The sequence below is a fragment of the Notothenia rossii genome, assembly GCF_949606895.1.
Source record: "Notothenia rossii genome assembly, chromosome: 9".
NCBI lineage: Eukaryota > Metazoa > Chordata > Actinopteri > Perciformes > Nototheniidae > Notothenia > Notothenia rossii.
This window is the reverse complement of record NC_136907.1, coordinates 80,124,529-80,149,349: the sequence shown is the minus strand read 5'-3', so window position 1 is coordinate 80,149,349 and position 24,821 is coordinate 80,124,529. Positions and strand designations below refer to the sequence as shown.

At 40.4% G+C, this 24,821-nt stretch overlaps 2 protein-coding genes across 2 annotated transcripts in view; both read right to left on the bottom strand.

The window, feature by feature from the left end:
* Positions 1–2,706: 2,706 nt before the first annotated feature.
* Positions 2,707–15,006, bottom strand: cavin4a (caveolae associated protein 4a). The gene is made up of 2 exons (XM_079649011.1): positions 14,339–15,006; positions 2,707–5,255 (listed from the first exon to the last, which is right to left on the bottom strand). Exons 1-2 carry the CDS (start codon positions 14,744–14,746, stop codon positions 4,653–4,655), a joined length of 1,011 nt encoding a protein of 336 aa, XP_079505137.1. The 5' UTR covers positions 14,747–15,006; the 3' UTR covers positions 2,707–4,652.
* Positions 15,007–20,743: 5,737 nt separating this feature from the next.
* The window catches only part of tmeff1a (transmembrane protein with EGF-like and two follistatin-like domains 1a), a 46,694-nt gene continuing 42,616 nt past the window's right edge, over positions 20,744–24,821 (bottom strand). The window contains exon 7 of the mRNA XM_079651083.1: positions 20,744–23,993. Coding sequence (XP_079507209.1) covers positions 23,909–23,993 — 85 coding nt within the window. The 3' untranslated portion in view covers positions 20,744–23,908. The remainder of the gene's footprint in view (positions 23,994–24,821) is intronic.

Sequence of the window (24,821 nt, the reverse complement as noted above, 5' to 3'; positions counted from 1 at the left end):
TTCTCAGGATGCAGCTCTGCGTCTCTCCTGTTCTCAGGCTGCAGCTCTGAGTCTCTCCTGTTCTCAAGCTGCAGCTCTGAGTCTCTCCTGTTCTCAGGCTGCAGCTCTGCGTCTCTCCTGTTCTCAGGATGCAGCTCTGAGTCTCTCCTGTTCTCAGGATGCAGCTCTGAGTCTCTCCTGTTCTCATGATGCAGCTCTGAGTCTCTCCTGTTCTCATGATGCAGCTCTGAGTCTCTCCTATTCTCAGGATGCAGCTCTGAGTCTCTCCTGTTCTCAGGATGCAGCTCTGCGTCTCTCCTGTTCTCAGGATGCAGCTCTGAGTCTCTCCTGTTCTCAGGCTGCAGCTCTGAGTCTCTCCTGTTCTCAGGATGCAGCTCTGAGTCTCTCCTGTTCTCAGGATGCAGCTCTGAGTCTCTCCTGTTCTCAGGATGCAGCTCTGAGTCTCTCCTGTTCTCAGGATGCAGCTCTGTGTCTCTCCTGTTCTCAGGATGCAGCTCTGAGTCTCTCCTGTTCTCAGGCTGGAGCTCTGATTCTCTCCTGTTCTCAGGATGCAGCTCTGAGTCTCTCCTGTTCTCAGGCTGCAGCTCTGAGTCTCTCCTGTTCTCAGGATGCAGCTCTGAGTCTCTCCTGTTCTCATGATGCAGCTCTGAGTCTCTCCTGTTCTCAGGCTGCAGCTCTGAGTCTCTCCTGTTCTCAGGATGCAGCTCTGAGTCTCTCCTGTTCTCAGGATGCAGATAATGAGAGTTTAAATCTGGGACTCTGTCACAGGGTGTGTTTTTATCCGCCCTCCTCTTCAGACGCTTTCATGCAGCCGGTTGGTTTCATTGCTCTCTGTGAGAATAATAGGGGCCACGGTGTTTTAGTTTTAGTGGCCAATACATTTCACGTTTGACAAACTGCTGCTGAGATCTTTCCGGTCGGAGGGGAGAGGAGTGGAACTGTAAATCCCCGAGAGCGAAGCGGGAAGATTGGCATCTCATTAAAACTCTGCGAGAGATTTCCTCCAGGCGGCATCGAGTCAGCTGTGGTGTAAAGTAACTAAGTACATTTACTCGAGTACTGTACTGTTGTTTTAAAACTTTAACGCATCAATAATCATAAAACATATTATTCTGAAATGGACCAATCTGCACAATGACTACTTTTACTTTTGGTCTGTTAACTATATTTTGATGAGAATACTTTTCTACTTTTACTTGAGGAACATTTTGAATGCAGGACTTTTACTGTAACTGAGTATTCCTACACTCTGGTACTTCTACTTTTACTCAAGTACAAGATCTGAGTACTTCTACTTTTACTCAAGTACAAGATCTGAGTACTTCCACTTTTACTCAAGTACAAGACCTGAGTACTTCTACTTTTACTCAAGTACAAGACCTGAGTACTTCTACTTTTACTCAAGTACAAGATCTGAGTACTTCTACTTTTACTCAAGTACAAGATCTGAGTACTTCTACTTTTACTCAAGTACAAGACCTGAGTACTTCTACTTTTACTCAAGTACAAGATCTGAGTACTTCTGCTTTTACTTGAGTACAATTCTGAATACTTCAACTTTTACTCAAGTACAAGATCTGAGTACTTCTACTTTTACTCAAGTACAAGACCTGAGTACTTCTACTTTTATTCAAGTACAAGACTTGAGTACTTCTACTTTTACTCAAGTACAAGATCTGAGTATTTCTGCTTTTATTCAAGTACAAGATCTGAGTACTTCTACTTTTACTCAAGTACAAGATCTGAGTACTTCTACTTTTACTCAAGTACAAGATCTGAGTACTTCTACTTTTATTCAAGTACAAGATCTGAGTACTTCTACTTTTACTCAAGTACAAGACCTGAGTACTTCTACTTTTACTCAAGTACAAGATCTGAGTACTTCTACTTTTACTCAAGTACAAGACCTGAGTACTTCTACTTTTACTCAAGTACAAGATCTGAGTACTTCTACTTTTACTCAAGAACAAGATCTGAGTACTTCTACTTTTACTCGAGTACAATTCTGAATACTTCTACTTTTACTCAAGAACAAGATCTGAGTACTTCTACTTTTACTCAAGTGTAAGATCTGAGTACTTGTACTTTTATTCAAGTACAAGACCTGAGTACTTCTACTTTTACTCAAGTACAAGATCTGAGTACTTCTGCTTTTACTCGAGTACAATTCTGAATACTTCAACTTTTACTCAAGAACAATATCTGAGTACTTCTACTTTTACTCAAGAACAATATCTGAGTACTTCTACTTTTACTCAAGTACAAGATCTGAGTACTTCTACTTTTACTCAAGAACAATATCTGAGTACTTCTACTTTTACTCAAGTACAAGATCTGAGTACTTCTACTTTTATTCAAGTACAAGACCTGAGTACTTCTACTTTTACTCAAGTACAAGATCTGAGTACTTCTACTTTTACTCAAGTACAAGATCTGAGTACCTCTACTTTTACTCAAGTACAAGATCTGAGTACTTCTACTTTTACTCAGAAAAATGGCTTTACCAATCAAGCAGTCATTTAAAAAAGCTCATGGTGGCGAGCTTAGTTTACACAACACACAAGTATATTCTTAAAAAGGCCGTTATAGTTTGAAAGTATATTTTGAAGACGTTTCTAAGGAAATGATGCGTGACTCTTTCCTGTAACAGGAGGTTCATTGAGTGTTGCATTACTGATTTTACTGAATCAAAATATCTGAATACCGTTGAAGGAGGTTTCATGAGTCTTTATTTATACAAAAACAAAATGATTAATGTCAGGTGTTGCTCATACAGTATAGCGTACAGGCCAAAACAACAGCTCTCAATCAGCTGATTCTCATTGTAAAGCACTCAAACTGGATCGAGATGATTGTAAAAATGACGACAAAACACAAAATGGAAACTGAGCTGTAATTAAAAATGAAAAAAGAGAAACAAATGCAACGGATGAAACCTTGTTTAAACCCAAATACTATGAATCTACTTCATGAAATGTTCCACCAGTACAGTTTCACTCACCAGGAACATAAATACAGCAAGTCGTGAAATGAAAGCTATACAGGAAGTGCGTTCAGAATAAGACACTGTACTAATATATATCAACAGCACTACGTGAGATAAGCTTCTACAGAAAATGTCTCCTCTAATAATCACTCCAGGAGAATACAGCCAGCCACTAAACCTCAAAATAAAATATATATCAAGCAGCAAAGCCGGACAAAATACAACATTCATACGTCGAAAATCAGCAAAAAGCGTTAAAGCCATTACAGTCTGACGTCCACGATCTTTATAAGGGACTGTGTTACTGTTAAGTTCATGCTAAGTTTTATTTGTTTTATCCGCTGCTTCTGTTGCTCAATACACCTGTTTTTTAGCTTAAATCAAAGCCTCAAAGTTGTATTTGAATTCCAAAGGAGATCCAAGGAAATGTGTTTATAATGTATTGCAACAGACGTGGTTAATTTCACTTTTTGAAATAAGCTTTGGATAAAAGTGTCCCCTAAATGAATGGTGTAAAATGTAATGTTGAATATTTCCATTTGGTGCAGCCCTTTCTCAGAGGAAACTTGTTTACGATATTTAAAAACACATCAAAAGACAGATTTGAGGTTCTTTTTGAGTGTTTTTTTCATCAACAATATCGCAAGTTGATATCGGCTCGTCGTGTAGTTACGTTGGTACGGTGGCCCTGAAGGTCAAAACACAACATGTACGAAGTTGTCTTTTATGAAATATTTGACTGTCATTTTAAAATGCACTTTGGATCCTCAGGGCCACCGTACTTTGGTGACAACGTTAACATTTGTTAACGAAATTACCTTTGCATTTCGAATATTTCTTTTAAAATCTTGGGACAGATCTGACGCTCCCAACAAACACAATTATAATTTAGTTGAACTATTATTAAGGTGACTACACTATAATTGAATGTTAACTTAGTAGCCATAATTTACTCAACTTCCTGCCCCTGAACATTTCACTCGGTTTATCCCGGGTGCAATGAACTCTGGGTAATGAAGTCCCAAACCTTTCCCATGTGCAGCTTTAGCGTCTATCCAAGCGATCGCTGATGCTGCTTTCAAGCGCCTCTAAACTTCCCACTATTTTGCATACAGAAACCAGTCTGACGTTTAAATCCATTATCCGTTATTTTATCTCCTCAGCGGGCGTCTCAGAGACCAGCTGAGGCCCGCAACGACCGAATTTCACCTCCCAAATGTTTGGCAGTATGTACAACATTATATGTACATCCAGATAAAAGATCAGTACCCGAACTCCAGATCAACATTCATCGTCCTCAATCAACCATTTCTTTACCTTCCAGGCGTCCAGTGCTAATCGCTGGTTATAATCCCACAAATGTAGACTCCACAAATTAACCAAACAAACTTGAAACCTGATTTTCATCATTTGAAATAAAGATTCTTACATTCATGTCACGCTGTTTGAATCATATAATTCCACACCCTGACACTTTGATAAATGACCAGTTCGCGTTCGGATGAGTCCCGAAAAGCCCACTTCAAGAGTTTTCTTCCGTCTTTAATACATTCTTGCAGATAAGAGTGTCCATCATCGTGGATGTCGACCAATTGCAGACCTTCTCTCTAAATCCTCAACGTTTCGAGGTTCCCCCGATTTGCCCGCCTCCTTTTCCAATTCCATCTTACTTTGTGTATTCGTCCTCTGGTATCCGGGTGGCGCCTGCTTCTTCCACCGGACCTTCTCTCTTGGTTTCCATCGCAACTTCAGTGTAGGCAACTGGTTTCGCCTCCACTGGGACTTTAGCTTCGGCCTCTGCTTCTGTTTCACCGTCGGTTTCAGCCTCGGCGCCTTCCTGCCCTTCAGCCACCGCCCTCTCCTTCTTCAGTTTGATGCGAAAGGTCTCTCTGTTCGGCGCTTTCTTGGCGATGTTGTCCTTCAGACGCTCTCCGGACTGTTTCAGGCGTTCGCCGGCCTGATGCATCTTGTCCCGACGCTCGTGAGGCATCACCTTCTCCCCCAGGTTGTGGAACTTGGTGCCGAGGTTTCCTCTGGTTTTGCTCATGTTCTCCTTGGAGAAAGCGGCCTTCAGGGTCTCGGTGCTCTTCACCATGGATTGTTTCATGCGGGTGGCTCTGGAGGGGTCGGCCTCGTCAACGCTCAGGTACTCTTCGTCCGAGGAGAGGTCGGCGGGGACGTCGTAGATGTCGGGTTCGACCTCCACTCCGTCCAGGCCGGTTCCTTTGGGAGACTTTGTGACGGCCACTGACGGGATCTCAGTCTCGCCCTGCGGAGAAGAAAGTATACGGAATACAGTCAGGACAAAATGAATGTACAGAAACGCCATTTCGGAAAATATTCTCAGAAATCTGACCTGTTTTTCTTTTTTTTACTCTGGTAATTTCCCCATGAATGACATTATATCTGCTTTTATAAAAGTCAGCCTGGGCAATGTTGCAAAGCAATGGTAAGAGCTGCTTTACGCATATGCTGAATTTTCTATCCTACTTTTGCACCAAGACAGTACATGGCGATACAACTAAACAAATCATACCACCAAACCCAGGTACGCCACTCCCTATCTCTCGTAGGTCAACCTGGGCAATGTTGAATAGTAATTGTCATAGTTGCTTTGTGGTAGTATTGTTTTTTATGAGTTTTGCACAAAGACTGTAAAAAGAGGTGGATGTAGTCTCCATGACGTCATCCATTGTTTTTTGCGTACGTTTAAAGTACTTTTTAAGTCTCTTTGTGGTTGTTTTGACTCTGGTTGTAGTTGTCTGTGAATGTACTTATTTGTAGAAGTATTTGTAGTTAACACGTTTACATTATCTCCCTGTAGTCTTTTCATGTCCCTACAGAGACTCTTTCTGGTCAATTTGAGTATTTTTCCTGGTGGATACATTTCACATGTCCCTAACACTTTCAGCCAATAGCCTTTAATTGCATCCCATGAAGGAAAAACATGTTTTATCTGCTAGACTAAACATGTCCTAGACATTTTTCCACGCACAGAAACAGGGAAAAAGAGGATTTTAAAAAGCACTTTAAAGTTGAGTCCTGCATGATTTTGAATCTTGGCATAGTTACCTCTGAACATCTTAATGTTCTTGCATTGGCTCTCTAAAGAGGCAATAGCACTGATATGTTAATAAAATGTCACACTGCTCATGCCGACATTTCATTTTACAAGGACCCTATCCCTGCACACGGAGATTAAATCAATACCCGTCTTCTCATCTGTCTGTTATGAATTACTTGCTAAGTAACTGCAGGTCCAGATAGAGAACATGATATTCCTCAGAGAGTCCTGCAGCCTCTGAAAACATGAGATCAAGTTTTATTCTATTTTTACAGAGGACGGGTAACTGAGACTCGTCCAGACAGGAACTCAAGATGGCCGACGACTGGTTCTGGTAGTGTGGGGAATGTTGATCTCTATCTCAACAACCAAACAAAGCTGGAGGAATGAGTCCCAAAACCTGGAAATGAGTCAGTGTTTTTGCACTTACTGCTCTCTAGAAGTTAATGGGTTTTTAATGCGTTGTTGGGATTGTCAAAATAATGTTCCTGTATATTAGTTCCTCCAATAGCCTAGCCTCCTTTAGCTTAGCGGTGGTGACGTGAAGTCATGTGACCGTGCTGTAGTTCCTTTATAGCCCAACACTAGCCTCCTTTAGCTTAGCGGTGGTGACGTGAAGTCATGTGACCGTGCTGTAGTTCCTTTATAGCCCAACATTAGCCTCCTTTAGCTTAGCGGTGGTGACGTGAAGTCATGTGACCGTGCTGTAGTTCCTTTATAGCCCAACATTAGCCTCCTTTAGCTTAGCGGTTGTGACGTGAAGTCATGTGACCGTGCTGTAGTTCCTAATAGCCTAACGTTAGCTTTTACTTCAGAAATCATAAAGTGGTGTTAATATGTGGAGATTATCCTGCTGAACTAATCGTGTCAGTGTCATAAACGTTTGTTTGACACAGAGATTAATTTCTGCAATAATCCAAAATCACATGACAAGGTCCCATTGGCTTGTATTGGAGGGAACCAGGGAGATGCTACAGGTGTCTTTGGATGTGAAACCAATTAATCCTAATTAAACTGTGATCACCTGCAAGGATCGCAGTCATTAATCAGGGAGGATTCATTGACCACACACTGTGACTGACAGGATAATTACACCGGGGGATGTGGGTCAGGACGTTTATTAATAACCTCACATGGTGGAGGAAGACGAGAAGAGCAGAAAGACAGGTTGATTTAACAAACACTAACACATTCGTTGTGTACACACACACACACACACACACACACACACACACACACACACACACACACACACACACACACACACACACACACACACACACACACACACACACACACACACACACACACACACACACACACACACACACACACACACACACACACACACACACGTTTAACCTTTGTAACATTTTAAGCTACATTTTGTAAACGTCTAGGAAGTTTAGCAGTGAGGATATTTTAACCTATTGTTGGAAGAAGTATTCCGATTTTTTACCGCAGAGAAAGCACTTATAATATACTGTGAAAATAGAAGTATAACGGCCCGTCTACACTACAGGCATCGAAAAATGCTTTCAACGCTTCGCCCATTCACTTGAATGGGTGACATAGAAGATTTTTAAGCATTGTGGGGAGCATGGCATGGCTTTGCATCACGAGCATCTATCGGCATCAAAAGTTGAACATTGTTCAACTTTTGAAGCTCGATGCTTGGCATCAACCAATCAAATCCCGTTTATGCAAATCCCGCCAGTGCAAGCGTAGCCAATCAAACCGCGTGCAAGCTGGGAGAGCCAGACCGCAGTTCATTTCCTCATATTCCAAACGAGATATTACGGTAGCAAATCACCCGGTTCTTTACGACCAGAACTATTTACCGGGATACAAACCGGAGGAACCAGGCATGGAGGGAGGTGGCAGAGGCAGTGGGTGAAACTGGTAGGTTTTTCGCCTGTTTGGAGAGTTTATATCCAGTTTACTTCGTTTTAACATTGCTATTGCTTCGTATGTCGGGGGCGGGAGATTCATGTGATTGGTTGTTGGTCGCGTTGCTTGCAAAAAATCGCCAAGCTTCAGACACGCCCAGCTTCAAGATTTTTTGATGCCTGTAGTGTAGACGGGCCGTAAGTCCTGCATTCAAAACGGTATACTTAGGGGAAAGTATTACCAGTAAAGTTGAAGTTATAAAAGTATTGATTGTGCAGTAAAATTAAGAACTGAAATGCTCTCTGTTAGCTGCTGACCTCTGGTTTGAGTTGTGTTCAGGGCCTGTGGGAACTTTAAACTGCACGGCTCATGCTTTGTCATTGCACCCAACAGAAATTTCTCAAACTAAAAGTCATTATGTTGTTATAAAATGACACCCCATCCCCTGATGTCCAGCGTTGAGAACAACAGCGAGGGCCCAGGGTGGAAAACACACACATTTATATTTTTCTCATTATAGCCACAGCGTTCATTATTCAGCCGCCAGGGTCAGCATGCTGCTTCCTGGTTAAATGAGCAGCTGAAGCTCTATATTAGGAGAGGAACGGACGCCTCAGAATAACCAACATCAGTCACCAGGAAACTCAACACGTCACTGCAGGACGGAGAGAAGCCGAGCTAAACCTGGAGTGCAGGAATACAAAGAGTAACTGATGCACAAAACTATATCTATTTAAACTATATCAAGTTATTTGCACATTTCTGCGCAATACATTACATTACATGTTACTTGTTAGACGCTTTTATCCAAAGCGACATACATACTCAATACTGTGGACAATCCCCACAGGAGCAATTTGGGGTGAAGTGTCTCAGGGACACAATGACATGCTGACTGCAGTGGGGTTTGAACCTGTGACCCCCTGGATCCGAACACCGACGTACTAGTTCACTACGCCACAGCCTCCCTGTGTATATAACCGACATAAACTGCACGGCTCTTCCACTTTCTGATATACTTCCCACCCTTCTCTGTATGTAAAGTGGTGCAGGGATGTCATATTTCTCCAGTAGACCCTGAAGGCAGCATCTCCCTTGTTTCGTCCACAAAAAGCCAATGGAATTTCTCCATTGGCCAGAAGTAAAAAGCTAATGTTGGGCCTTAAAGGAACTACAGCACGGAAACACGACTTCACGTCACCACCGCTAAGCTAAAGGCGGCTAATGTTTGGCGATAAAAGGAACTACAGCACGGTCACATGACTTCACGTCACCACTGTTAAGCTAAAGGTGGCTAATGTTGGGCTATAAAGGAACTACAGCACGGTCACATGACTTCACGTCACCACCGCTAAGCTAAAGGAGGCTAATGTTGGGCTATAAAGGAACTACAGCACAGTCACATGACGTCACGTCACCAGCGCTAAGCTAAAGGAGGCTAATGTTGGGCGTGATGACGTTTAATCTTCTAATTTAGACTCTTGTTAGCATCCACTGTTTCACCAGTGGGGTATTTACTGACGTATTTTTATTTAAATCTCTTCAGCTTGTGTTAACCACAGACCTTATTTCAGGATAACAACCAAAAACAGATTCAGAAAACCATAGACTTCCAGACAAGGGAACAGGAAGTGATAAACTGCTGACTCATTTCCTGGTTTTAGGACTCATTCCTGCACCTCTCTCTTCCCCCATTAGACTGGTTTGACAGCAGTATATTTCATGTCTCTGCTCCCAGAATAGCTTCCTGTGTGAGGGATCCTCAGCAGCTGTTAGAGGCACATAGTGACCCGGTTACTGTTCTGAAGTTTAACATTAACAAGGATGCGTCTCCCTGACTACTGAATTAAATACAACTAATAGGATCATTTGTCCTTTTCTTTGCCTGCAAAGGATGAAATTCCTGTGTTCCTTCGAAACATAGTGACAGCAATATTGAACACTCACGCTAGTATTGGCTAGCGTGACATGATAGACTAAGAGGCGGGACATCTCTAAGCAGTTGACTAATCACAAAAGAGCCGACCAGCTAACAAATCAGAGCAGACTGGGCTCTGGTTTCAGACAGAGGGTGAAAAGAGGTGCTGCAGCACAGGCAGTATGAGAACAATAAATAGCTTTTGAACATTAAAGCATGGAGACATGTAGAGACACTACATACTGATATACACCTGAACATCAGCAGGAGAGGACTCTTTAAAGTAGAGACACTACATACTGATATACACTTGAACATCAGCAGGAGAGGACTCTTTAAAGTAGAGACACTACATACTGATATACACCTGAACATCAGCAGGAGAGGACTCTTTAAAGTAGAGACACTACATACTGATATACACCTGAACATCAGCAGGAGAGGACTCTTTAAAGTAGAGACACTACATACTGATATACACCTGAACATCAGCAGGAGAGGACTCTTTAAAGTAGAGACACTACATACTGATATACACCTGAACATCAGCAGGAGAGGACTCTTTAAAGTAGAGACACAACATACTGATATACACCTGAACATCAGCAGGAGAGGACTCTTTAAAGTAGAGACACTACACACTGATATACACCTGAACATCAGCAGGAGAGGACTCTTTAAAGTAAAGACACTACATACTGATATACACCTGAACATCAGCAGGAGAGGACTCTTTAAAGTAAAGACACTACATGCTGATATACACCTGAACATCAGCAGGAGAGGACTCTTTAAAGTAGAGACACTACATACTGATATACACCTGAACATCAGCAGGAGAGGACTCTTTAAAGTAGAGACACTACATACTGATATACACCTGAACATCAGCAGGAGAGGACTCTTTAAAGTAGAGACACTACATACTGATATACACCTGAACATCAGCAGGAGAGTACTCTTTGAAGTAGAGACACTACATACTGATATACACCTGGGGCCGTATTCACAAAGCATTTTATCTTACCGCTAGGAGTGCTCCTAACTCGCGCTAAAACATTTTACGTAGGAGTTTGTTCTTAAAAGTTATTCACAAAGCCGCTGAGACCTACTCATACTAAGGATAAATCACTAAGAGTGAACTTAGAGTGACGCGCCGTTGCTATGGATTACGTCGATTCTCGTGCATGAGTTTAGAAGCGGTCAGTACGGTGATTGGTTGTTCAGAGCAGGCGGTCTCGGTGAAACTCATCCGCAACATCCCACAAACGAGCCCACTAAAACAAGGAAATAGCCTAGGCTAGAAATGTATTCCTATCAAATAGTTATGGACAGTGCAGTTAGCAGAATACACGCATGATGACAAGTTTGTGCAGACCACGATAATGACGTTGTATATGCACGTTAAAGAGAGAGAGCAAACAATACAAATACGTAAATTGCATTAAATCAAGGAGGCAATTAAAAGCACCCTGCAAACTATTATCCAATGAGCATATTTCCAGCACTTAAACACTTTCAATAACAGCCCATACCACCGTTAAAGCCCCCTATCATGATGAATGAAAACAATCTGCGTGTTGATGGAATGTACTTTCTTTCTATTGACGAACACGTCCTCATCTTTTGATGGCGCAATTATTTTTATGTGCGTCCCGTCAATAGCACCGACCACACCGGGCATACCTGCATTGCCATGAAGTTGGCTTTGATCCTGTGTAGTTGTTGATTGTCCAAAGGAAACCGGATAAACTGTTGGATGATATGTGGTCTAGAGAGCGCGTTGATGGTTTGGTTTATGGCACAGCTGACTGATGGTTGCGATATTCCTAAATCGTCGGCATTGCAAATTTGCATTTTCCCTGTTGCTAAATATCGTAGTGTTGCCAAACATTTTATTTCCGGACTAATCGGGTTATTCCTGTTAGTCGGGGATGTTATTGCATCCCGCACTAATTCCACAACAAGTTTGATACCCTCACGATTTAGCCATATCTCTTGATCAATTCACAGTCTTCCATTGTCTCCAAAACATTTCGTCTCGCAGCCATTTTCTGATTCTTTGTGAATAGGTCTTACTGAGTTAGGAGTCCTCTCGAGGACTTTTAAGCTCTCCCAGACTTAGGTGCTACTTTTAGGCCTAAAATACTTTGTGAATTGCTCTTAGTGAATAAAATGAGGAGTCCTAAATTTAAGACTGACCATTATGTTTAGGAGTTTCTCCTAAATTCGCCAGTTAGGAGCTACTTTTAGCCCTAAGATCCTTTGTGAATACGGCCCCTGAACAGCAGCAGGAGAGGACTCTTTAAAGCTGTTCGTTCATTGGATAAGAGTGTGTGCTCTTTAAATAACGAGAATGCTTTTCTATAAATTGTTTCTGGAGTCGAGGGTGTTAAACTTCCTTACATCGCCCCTGTGCCGCTGAATGCATTGAGTCAGAGTTTATTTCAGTTTAGATCTCGCTGCTTGGCCCACATTTGTCCCGCCTCGAGGAGATGAACCTACTCTGATTTGTATTCTCAACTTAATTCTGCTCCAGTTCCTCATAAAAGAAAACGTGGTTTGAACCCAGAGAGGAGCTGCCCCACAGAATCCACTGATACAAGTTTTTACGGTGTTTTTTATTTTCTCTTTGTTAAAGGCGCTAAAATGCTCTCAATCAGCTTATTACTGTTCTTACGGTTTCCTGATATAACACACAACGTTGAAACAATATTTGTTGTATTTTATTAAGACGACTATACAGTTAGCTCATTGGAAAAATTAAAGACTATCCGATACTACTTGGGTCCTTTGGTCTTATCACATCATTGCACAATTGATTTTGATATAAATACCGACTGCATTTTGTGATAATTATATTAAAATAAGTTATTTTAATGAGTTTGGGGTATGTGTTGAGGTTTTATTTTGAGTAAGTGAACGTACTACATAAGTAAAGCATATTTTCACAACTTAATTATTTATTTACTATTGTTTGTGTTGTGATGCGTTGCTCGGCTCACATTTTAGCTACGTATACCTACGTTTTCCATAAATCACGCAACTTTCTTCTCTTATCCAACTGTGTTTCCTTAACCGCAATGCATGATGGGATATAATGTATGTACGCTATTGCATTTTTAACCACTAGGCCTATATGGAACATGTATTATAATTATAACTATATTCTACATTCATACAGCACTACAAAATGGCCAACTCGTTTTATTTTGAAACAGCCTTCTGAAGTGGGTGTGGCTTAATTCGGAAATTATGATGACACATGATTCCGTTCACCAATCAGAATTCAGCATCATTTGAATCAGAATAGTATTGTTGCCAGGCGACATACACAAAGTCCTGATTACTTTTTGACTGTTAAACTCTTAAAAAACACAACATTAATGGTGATTTTTGTATATTTAAATAATGTACCATATTATTAGGGGCTCCATTCAAAATGTAGTATAATTTGGCAACTACAGCTCAAAGACACTATTTTAAACCACATTGCAATAACATTACACATGTTTAAACTTCAAAGATAATATATTCTTCTTGTCAATAAACTAGATAAAAAATAAGTCCTGTGTCTCACAGATCATTTGTGAATTTCCGTTGCTTATGTTGGAAAATGTAGAATCCGAATTGTATTTGTTTTGGTACATTTTGTGATTTCGTTCAAGAAAATAAATCACTTCAAATTCATTCTTTGGTTTCATTCTTATTTTTCTATCTTGTGGATTTCTTATTGCACTTTTTTAACAAGTGTTGCTGTCTGCTTTGGGTTTTTCTGTCTTATACGATGGGTAATTACGTCAATTCGCGTCATTGTGGGAAATAGAAAAATTGTACAAAAGTTGGACGAAGCCAATTTCTAACAGCAGGAAATCTTCACATTTAAGATGCCTAAACCCACAAATGCATTATTGCTTATTGAATGACTTTGGAAGAATAGGACTCCTTTAAAGTCGTTTTGCACTTTGGATATAGAGGGTGTGCTCTTTAAATAGGGAGGATGCTTTTCTATAAATTGCTTTGCGGAGTCCAGGGTGTTAAACTCACTGAAATAAACCCAAAAAGGCCTTCTTTGCTTATTACATAACGTACTGTGACTGACATATCAATTGATTACATTATTGTTTTTGCATCAAAAGAACAACGTGGCACCTCCAGTCTCAGTTATAACCTCCGTTCCATCTTCACGATTTAAAAAAACCACAACACACAAACGTATATCTTGACATCTTTTACCACATGACTCCGCCCCTCTCCTCTGCTTACTGAAATAAAGCCATAAATGCCTTTTCACTTATTAAATGACTTTCTGTGACTGACTTGTCAATGGATTGAATGATTTGTTTTGCATCAGAAGGACAATGCATGAAGTTGTTGAAAGAACTGGAGAACTTGGTTCCTCCAGTTTCAGTTATACCTTCTGTTCCAAAAACTACGACACACAAACGTATCTTGACATTTTTTACTTGACTCTGCTTACCTGATAGATGACGACCCTGAACTTGTTGCGCGTGAGCAGCTCGTCCTGCGTGGTTTCCACCTTCTTCACGCGGACGTTTTGCTTCTCGACGCGCATGCGGACTTCCTTGACGTTGGCGCTGACTTTGCGGGTCTTCTGCAGCAGTTTCTCCACCGTGCAGCTGGTGTCCGTGTGGTCTTTGGCGAGCTTCATCACGTCTCCCTGGATGCTCTTGATGTTGCCCTCCAGGTCCATCTGACGCTCCTCCATGCGCTGCTGGCAGGACTGGACGTTGTCGATGATGCCGGCAACGCGTTCCAGAAGCGACAAGATGGTCAAGGCGCTGATTGGGTTCCCGTCGGCATCTTCCACCCCGAGGATCTCCAGCTTCTCCTGGACTCCCGCTGTGCGATACTTATGCTGATCCATTGCAACGTTTCGATGATAATGATTTGCCTCTTCAAATGACTTCAAAACTTGTTGAAGATGTGTGTTTTGGCTCGGGGAATGCTTCGATGATAATGAAGGATCGGCCTCTTTGAAATTTGCTTAATACTTAAAAGTGTGGTTTGGCGTAGGGAAAGGAACCAGGAGTTACCAACAGGAGACCGGAGAGTGGAAACACCCGACCACAGTGACCCAAACTCAGGTCTGGGGACAGGAGAGAGGCTAAACTCCACCTACCGCTTTTAAAAAAGGCCTCAGGATCCAAAGGGGAACCTCACACGAACCACCCAGGGCTAAAAATAAGAAATCTCTCTGTAAGGCGACACGTTGGACATTTTGGGAAGACGCAATGCATGATCGGAAACCCCCCGCCTAGAGTCCTGCACCGCTTTGTTAAAGCCACGTGCACTGATTCATAATTTAGCGTTATTTTTGCACACATGTTCATGCTAGCAGCTGCGCGACATCAACAGCAGCTTAGCAGGTATTCTGCAGCCCTGCAGGGACGCATGCAAAGCGGCCACAGTTGTCTGGTGTGATGACACAGAGCTGGAATGCGTTTTGGGGGGATTAAAGCATTGCAGCGCTGCCCTTTTTACTTTCCCCTGGGCAGCAGAGTCCGGACATTGGCAGGGACTGAGATCTGAAGCTCGTTATAGAGACGAGGGGAGTGTCAAAGTGACGACACTCGCTGCTCTGAACAGCCACAGTCAACACATACACGTTCATAAGATGGATTCAGTGGAGGAATAATCATTGGTCTTTAGCTCACAGTTGGAGAAAGTCATGAACGTACTTTGTCATATATTTAAAGCAGAAAGATATTTCTTTAACAACCTGATAGGAGGCTAAAGGGTTAGCGCCACAACCCTTTAACGAGCTATGGTCTGTTCGGTTTGTCCGAATCAGAGTGAAAATGTCCTTTTACTTTGTTTTCTAATTAGTCTTAAAACCAATTATGTGCAATATGTGCAATATGTATATATATATATATCTATATATATATATATATATAGATATATATATATCTATATGTGCCATTAATAACTGTCTAATATATACCTTTCTGCTATATCTCTGAACTGTGTATTTTATAAATTGCGTAATTTTTCTTTTACATTTTTTTATTTGTTAACTTTAATATTTGTGTATGCATGCTTCCTAGGTAACATGAAGCTGTCTTTGGCTCTTCTCTTGCTAATGCTAATGCTAATGTCCCCCTCTGGGACAAATGAAGTTATTCTGATTCAGATTTATTTTTGCTATTTTAATCCTATTGAGATGTTGACATTTATTTCTAGTCTTTTAATTGTATTGTACAATGCCATGTCTTTTTATGCTGCTGCAACACAAACATTTCCCAGCTTGGGATCAATAAAGTACCTCTTATCGTATTATCACTTTACTTGATCTGACACAAAACAACAAAAGTAACGCAGGGCTAGAAATGTAGTTTGGAAAAGTCTTGGTTATTAGTTGGTTATTTGTCCAGTTCTTTGGAGTAAAGTTGTACCATGATGGGTTTTTGTACATTGTGGCAGTTTGGAGATGACTGATTGCTTTTGACTGAAGCCAACAGCTGCTCCCATCCCTGAATACCCCCCCACCACCCACTCTATAACTCTATATTTACTCCAGTATAGCATGCCTGAGTCCCTGCCCCTTGTAGAAATGTACAGAGGTCGGGAGAATTTGAGTGCAACTACTTTGTTACTGTAATTAAAGGTGGGGTAGGTACGTTTGAGAAACCGGCTCGAGATACACTTGTTGTTATATTCCATGGAATGCTCTTAGCATCCTGATAGCAATGAATATCTGAAGTGCTTTGACAATAAATACATAAAAAAATTTCATCTGTGGAAGCCGGCTAAAATAACTGAATGGCCTACCTGCCTGTCAGCCTTCCATCTGTGCACAAACGACTGCCCTCATTGGTCATGTGCATGTTCGTGTGTTGGAGGAGGGGCTCTGTAAGGAAGGGGCACATTTTTTTCGGCTGTGTATTTTCAAATTTTAGCGCACTCGAGCTTCTTTCTCCAAAATGGCCTACCACACCTTTAAATACATGTTTCTGGTATCAGTGCTTTACTCCACTACTTATTTTTCTGAATAATTTTTACTTTGACTTCTTACATGTTGAACCCAAATACCTGTACTTTCTACTTCTTACATGTTGAACACAAATACCTGTACTTTCTACTTCTTACATGTTGAACCCAAATACCTGTACTTTCTACTTCTTACATGTTGAACCCAAATACCTGTACTTTCTACTTCTTACATGTTGAACCCAAATACCTGTACTTTCTACTTCTTACATGTTGAACTCAAATACCTGTACTTTCTACTTCTTACATGTTGAACCCAAATACCTGTACTTTCTACTTCTTACATGTTGAACCCAAATACCTGTACTTTCTACTTCTCACATGTTGAACTCAAATACCTGTACTTTCTACTTCTTACATGTTGAACCCAAATACCTGTACTTTCTACTTCTTACATGTTGAACTCAAATACTTGTACTTTCTACTTCTTACATGTTGAACTCAAATACTTGTACTTTCTACTTCTCACATGTTGAACTCAAATACTTGTACTTTCTACTTCTCACATGTTGAACCCAAATACCTGTACTTTCTACTTCTTACATGTTGAACACAAATACCTGTACTTTCTACTTCTCACATGTTGAACACAAATACCTGTACTTTCTACTTCTTACATGTTGAACCCAAATACCTGTACTTTCTACTTCTTACATGTTGAACTCAAATACTTGTACTTTCTACTTCTTACATGTTGAACTCAAATACTTGTACTTTCTACTTCTCACATGTTGAACTCAAATACTTGTACTTTCTACTTCTCACATGTTGAACCCAAATACCTGTACTTTCTACTTCTTACATGTTGAACACAAATACCTGTACTTTCTACTTCTTACATGTTGAACACAAATACCTGTACTTTCTACTTCTTACATGTTGAACACAAATACCTGTACTTTCTACTTCTTACATGTTGAACTCAAATACCTGTACTTTCTACTTCTTACATGTTGAACTCAAATACCTGTACTTTCTACTTCTTACATGTTGAACACAAATACCTGTACTTTCTACTTCTTACATGTTGAACACAAACACCTGTACTTTCTACTTCTTACATGTTGAACTCAAATACTTGTACTTTCTACTTCTTACATGTTGAACTCAAATACCTGTACTTTCTACTTCTTACATGTTGAACACAAATACCTGTACTTTCTACTTCTTACATGTTGAACTCAAATACCTGTACTTTCTACTTCTTACATGTTGAACTCAAATACCTGTACTTTCTACTTCTTACATGTTGAACACAAATACCTGTACTTTCTACTTCTTACATGTTGAACTCAAATACCTGTACTTTCTACTTCTTACATGTTGAACTCAAATACCTGTACTTTCTACTTCTTACATGTTGAACACAAATACCTGTACTTTCTACTTCTTACATGTTGAACTCTAATACCTGTACTTTCTACTTCTTACATGTTGAACTCAAATACCTGTACTTTCTACTTCTCACATGTTGAACTCAAATACCTGTACTTTCTACTTCTTACATGTTGAACTCAAATACCTGTACTTTCTACTTCTTACATGTTGAACACAAATACCTGTACTTTCTACTTCTTACATGTTGAACACAAATACCTGTACTTTCTACTTCTTACATGTTGAACTCTAATACCTGTACTTTCTACTTCTTACATGTTGAACTCAAATACCTGTACTTTCTACTTCTCACATGTTGAACACAAATACCTGTACTTTCTACTTCTTACATGTTGAACTCAAATACCTGTACTTTCTACTTCTTACATGTTGAACTCAAATACCTGTACTTTCTACTTCTTACATGTTGAACACAAATACCTGTACTTTCTACTTCTTACATGTTGAACTCAAATACCTGTACTTTCTACGTCTTACATGTTGAACTCAAATACCTGTACTTTCTACTTCTCACATGTTGAACTCAAATACCTGTACTTTCTACTTCTTACATGTTGAACTCAAATACCTGTACTTTCTACTTCTCTCATTTTCCAAACAGGCTGGTTCCTTTAGTCTGAATGTGTGTTTGGTGGCGTGATCATTATTATTTAGAGTCATTGTGTGCCTATTGATTTGAACACGATCCGTGTATCCATCATTTCCTGGTCTTCTCTAAAGAAGAGGGACCAATGGAAACGTTGTCATGTTGCCGTTGGTCACCATGGAAACATTCATTAGCTAACAATGACATTATTGTTCTATTAATATAAAGGGAGGTCAGGTACTCTTTAAAACAGCTGCTAGTTATGGGTACTTTTTACTGAAGTACATTTCAAAGTTCTTTACTTTGACTTGAGTAAAGAAGTTTAGTCAGTACTTCTACTTTCACCAGAGTATTTTTAAACACGAGTATCTGTACTTCTACTTGAGTACAGGATGTGTGTACTTTTTGCCATCTCTGGAAATGTACCACACACAAAGTGTATTTTCTGATGGACGCTCGGTGACCTCTGCTCTGCTTCTGGATTCTGAACAAATGAGCAGTTTTTAATTAGACAGGAGCGTCGATGAAGGACCCCCGACAGGTGGGGGGAGCACAGGTGATAAAGACATGGCTGGAGGACACATTCAACCTCATCTGTGCTCGCCACTGAGTCCCAAGGCGCCAATTAGCGAGGGTAGATATTTAGCAAAATGCTTATGAATATGAAATTAGTTTTAGGGGGCAGTAAACCCACTATCTCATTTTCAGCTTCACATTTTCTTGAACTCGACTATAGTTAGAAAAAGAAATGTTTTTATATGAACTCAAGATGAATTTCATCTCTGAACTCTGACATGTTTATGTTAAGTAGAAAAAGATTATATCTGTTTTGAATATTGGCTCCATTTATGAGTTTCTGCAATTGCTTATAATTAGAGGCTGGAATGTTAGAGCCATTTTTTGTGTCGACTATAAAAATTGGAAATTAAAATGTTCCAATTAATTTAGGTCTTAAAATATTCTTTCGAATTTTTATTAAATTAAATATTCTGAGAATAGTTTGGATTTATTGTGATCAACCAGATAATCAGCTGTTATATAAAGTGTTTGACCTCACGTTACACTGATCATGTTTTGTTTATTTGTTTGTTAATTTTATGGAAGAAGTAAATAAATCAGCGCCTGCAGACGTTTATTTGGACGGTTTCTAACGTGTGAGTGAAGAAGCGGAGCCCAGTTTGAAATATCCTACAAGAATGAGCCACGACAGCAACATTGCAGCGTTAAAACCAAGAAGAAATGCAGAGTGTAAATAATGTGTCCTTCAAACTAAAGCCTTTGTTTGAGTCGTGCTGTCGTGAGTCCGTTACCTGAGTTCACTCTCGTCGTTCCAGGCTTCCCATTTTTAACGTTGATGAGAAATAAACGGTCATAATCCGTCCAATTTCTCCCCAAATAAATATGTTTTTCTCCTGCCAGGCTTAGAGCAGTTTGCACGTTACACTACATGTGCTTTGTGTCTCAGATGGATCCTTTGTAGACACCAACATTCATTAGTATGGAATTAGGACACTGTGTCTCCGTGGAGCGTAAACAAACCAAAAAGTGTTTTCTGTGTCCGTGCACTGAAGAGTCTCTTCTCCCGGGTCACCGTCAATACACACACACACACACACACACACACACACACACACACACACACACACACACACACACACACACACACACACACACACACACACACACACACACACACACACACACACACACACACACACACACACACACACACACACACACACACACACACACACACACACACACACACACACACACACACACACACACACACACACACACACACAGGAAAACAAACCCCCGCAGGACAAAATAAAAGTAATTTTTTCAAAGCTTCTCTTCACTCAATGACACATCGGCACTCGGGGGTACATTAAAAAAACATTTCCTTTTTTATTTTGGCAGAGACCAAAAATAGCCTCTGGAAGTCTACATGCAGAATATTAACATGTCAAACACATTCTAGTCACATTTAGAGAAGTCACGGCTGCGATGGTTCGACAACACGAATAAACACGTTGCTCAGGGGCGGCTGACCTACGACCTTTAGACTAACACCTTACACAAACTCCTGTCAGAAAATAAAAGAGATAAACATCGACAGCAGACGAGCCTCAGACTCTTCGTTCAAAAACGTGTATGTTTTCACAACAACATGGAGTCTGGATGAAGTGGAAAGGGATGCTGCGTCTGAATTACTCTCTTTCATCACTGCATGGTGACACGAACACTTGTGGGTCATTTCCAAAAGAAAACGATGGGGCTTTTATAGAACAGGATCAGGGCCACATGTGACATTTTCTTTTTAGATCTGACCAGAAGTAAAAAAAAAAATGAAAAATCAGATTTTTTTTCGATGATATTTGACTTTTTTCTCAAAAGCCTTCAATAAAACAAATTCTGAAATTAGCCGCTTTCACACCAAGTACTTTGCGGTGCTTAGTTCCCATTACTTAGTCCCCCCGAACTCTGCAGTTCCTGGAACTATCTAGTAGATCGCGTTCACAACGGAATAAGTCCCTGAGGGAGGATTAGGCAAATGAAGCCGCTGACATCACTTCTTCTTCTGCTGCTTTGGGTTTACTGGCAGGCCGCAAACAACTTCCCGGCGCATACTGCCACCCGGAGCCCCCCGGAGTTGGGGACAGGCTTCAGTAGAAGCTGTTGGGTCGCGTCGTCAGAGTAAATCGCCAGAACGCCGACACCTCCTCATCACTGCTCACATGTTTTCTTTTGTGTTGCCATAAGTTAGTCTCTCTCCGTTGGTGCGCTGGGCTAATGCTAATGCTAATAATGCTAATGCTAATAATGCTAATGCGAACAAATAAAATGGCGGCTTCACAAAAGAGTTTTACGTGGGCAGGGCTCTTGGGTCTGATCGCAAAATCCCAAGAACAATTGGAACTATTCCTGGGAAAAGTACTTCGACTTTTTCTGAAAAACTTGGAGAAAAATAATTTTGACTTTTTTCAAAAAATTCTTAGAAAATTTTTTTCCAAACCTTTTTTTCTCCAAATGTTGATTTATTTTTTATCTGAGCACTTTGCGAAAAAAAAAAAAATTGTTCCCCAGAATTTTCTGCTTTTGCTCAAAAATCATAGAATAAAAATGTCAGACTATTTTTCTCCAAATTCTGAAATGACTTTTTTTTCCACTTTTATTCCTCAAAAATGTTGACATTTGTCTCAAAATTCTGAGAAAAAAAGTTCTGACTTATTTCCTCAGAAGCAGACTTTAATCTCTGAACTAAAAAAAACAATGTGGCCCTGATCCTCGTACATAGACTTTGACATAAAACGCACAAAACGTCATACCATCACATACAGATTAAAACAACAGGGAACAAAACACCGTCACTCATCAGATGTGAAGTTCCCGTGGGTTGCTCTTGTTGACTTTCTACATACAGTATTTGTCTGTCTTCACTTTTTAATTTATCACGTAAATTAATAACAAAAGGGTCTTTAAGTAATATATGTATCGTAAAGTGATTCTTTTGTTCATCAGATTTTCTGTGCTTGGAATGTCTCGCCTTTGGAGCAAATGCAAAACAACAAAAAGATATTTCTCTCACATTCAAAGAAAAGCCTTGATTACAGCCATCCCTGCAACCAAGACTTTCTCCGGTTACATAACATCGCTTAAGAAACATTTAGTCTTTGAAACCTCAAAACACACACTTCCTTTACAATCCTCTGAATTTGGATATTTCGTACGAAGACGCAAAAACATCCCTTTCTTAAATCAACACAAACCTGTTCCTCATGAGTGTCAGAACAACGTACTCCAATGTTTCCCACTTCTACTCTTCATTCTGGTGTTTCCTGCTGGACAACAAGCTCACCACATGTTTGTACCAGAAGGGAACGGGGGTTAAAGTCATATTTGTACCGACATCTTTTTATACTATAGGTTTTTTTCTGTGCTTGGAATGTCTCGCTGCGGAGCAAATGCAAAAACTAAAACCAACAAAAGTAGAAAAAGACGCAATATTTCTCCCACATTCAAAGATAAACCTAGATTACAGCCATCTCCGCAACCCAAGGTGTTCTCCCAATTACATAAAAAACACACAGTCTTTGAAACCTCAAAGCAGGCGACACACTTCCTTTACAATCCTCTGAATTTAAGTATTTCGTACGAAGATGCAAAAACATTCCTTGGAATCAACACAAACCTGTCTTTCAGAAGAACGTACTCCAATGTTTCCCACTTCTGCTTTTCTTTTCCATATTTTCAGACAGTTTATCCCAAACTTTAAACATTGCTTTCTTCAGAAACATCGTAAACCTCCCCCTCTCATCGTCCTCCGTTTATCAGTCCGAATCTTTTAGACGTCCATCTCCGAATTTCTCTGAATACGAGGAGGCGTTGAGTTCTTCTTTTTAAAAAGGTTTGAAACAACACCACAGTACACAGTTTTCACAAGTCATGCGGATATATATACAGGAACTAGTATAATTATTTTAAACAAAAGTAACAAAAGCTACTCTAAAGGAATCATTAGAATAGTAATAAATTATTAGCTTGTTGGAACACAGTGACGTCTTTAGAGAATAAAGTATAAACATTTCTGTATCACTGGCCGGCCACAAACTCCTTCAATTAGAAAACAAACTGCATTTGGTGATCAGCTGCACAGCGTTAGTAAAAGAGGGGCGTAGAAATAAACATTTTACAATAAATAGCACATTCAAGAGGGGCGGACGTTTCTCCAGTTACCAAAAGTACCGTTTTTCGTAAAGCATTTAGTAATTAAGACACGGTAACAACGTAAAGTGACAGCGGGGGGTTTTGAAGATTCGCGTCCTTGTTCTTCCGGCAAAGAAAGAAAAATGACTTCCATCCAAAAAAAATGAAAATGAAAAAGGAGGGAAAGTAAGTAAGGCCCCTTAAATAAATATTCTCATTCTTCTTCTTTTTTTACGGTTCCCCAGGAGGAAAAAACAAAATACCAAACATCTACCGTTTCAAAAAATGGTGTTCCCACGGCGTAAGAAAAAAGGTTTTAAAAAAAGGCCCCGGACGACTCGGCTATACCATCCGGGAGTTCGTGTCCGAGGGAAAGTGTCCCAGGTTTTGCTTTTGCCGGCGACCCCGGTTGTTCTTCGGACATTTCCTAAAGATAGAAAAAACAGATTTATTATTTGTATTTTAAAGTAACTTCTCGGAGGAAAAAAAATCTGACTTCTTTTTTTGTTATTTAGATTTTTATTCTCCAAAGTTTTTTTTTCCTTTTTCCCAGAATTATGATTTTTTTTGCTCTCTTAATTATGAGATATTTTTATTAGGGCTGTCAAGTTAACGGGTTAATACATTTTTTTTTTAACGCCACTAATTATTTTAACGTGCGATTAACACACGTGTATTTGTCCTCGGCCCGCCCCGTAGTTTCAGAGCCCAAAGGCTTGTTGTTGTTGTTGTTGTTGTTGTTGTTAGTTGGATGGTGGGAGATTATAGCGAGAGATATGGATACAAAAAAATGTGTGCAAGCCAAGCCCACAGCTGATGCTCAGCCCCGCTCCTGCCGCTCGCTCGCGGCAGACCACGCTTGAAAGTTTGCCGTGGAGACGCCTGGACAACACCAGCGATAGCTAAAAGCTTAACGTTGTGGAGGACGAGGGGCTGCGTGAGATCATTCAGATCGCATCCAACGTGTCGACTGCACGTCACAGCGCATTGTTTTGACCCACAGAGGGAACGTCTCATGCTTTGACTGTTATGAAGACAGAGGGGCGGCATTTAGCCGACAAACTGTAAACAGGGAGAGAGAGAGAGAGAGAGAGAGAGAGAGAGAGAGAGAGAGAGAGAGAGAGAGAGAGAGAGAGAGAGAGAGAGAGAGAAGAGAAAGAAAGAAAGCGAGAGAGAGAGAGAGAGAAAGAGAGAGAAAGAGAAAGAGAGAAAGAGAAAGAAAGAAAGCGCGAGAGAGAGAGCGAGAGCGAGAGCG

Excerpts from the sequence above, each read along its gene's own strand:
- cavin4a (XM_079649011.1), bottom strand. The coding sequence starts at position 14,746 with ATGGATCAGCATAAGTATCGCACAGCGGGAGTCCAGGAGAAGCTGGAG. Across the intron at positions 5,256-14,338 it reads TCAGGGTCGTCATCTATCAG|GGCGAGACTGAGATCCCGTC; the intron begins GTAAGCAGAGTC and ends TCTTCTCCGCAG.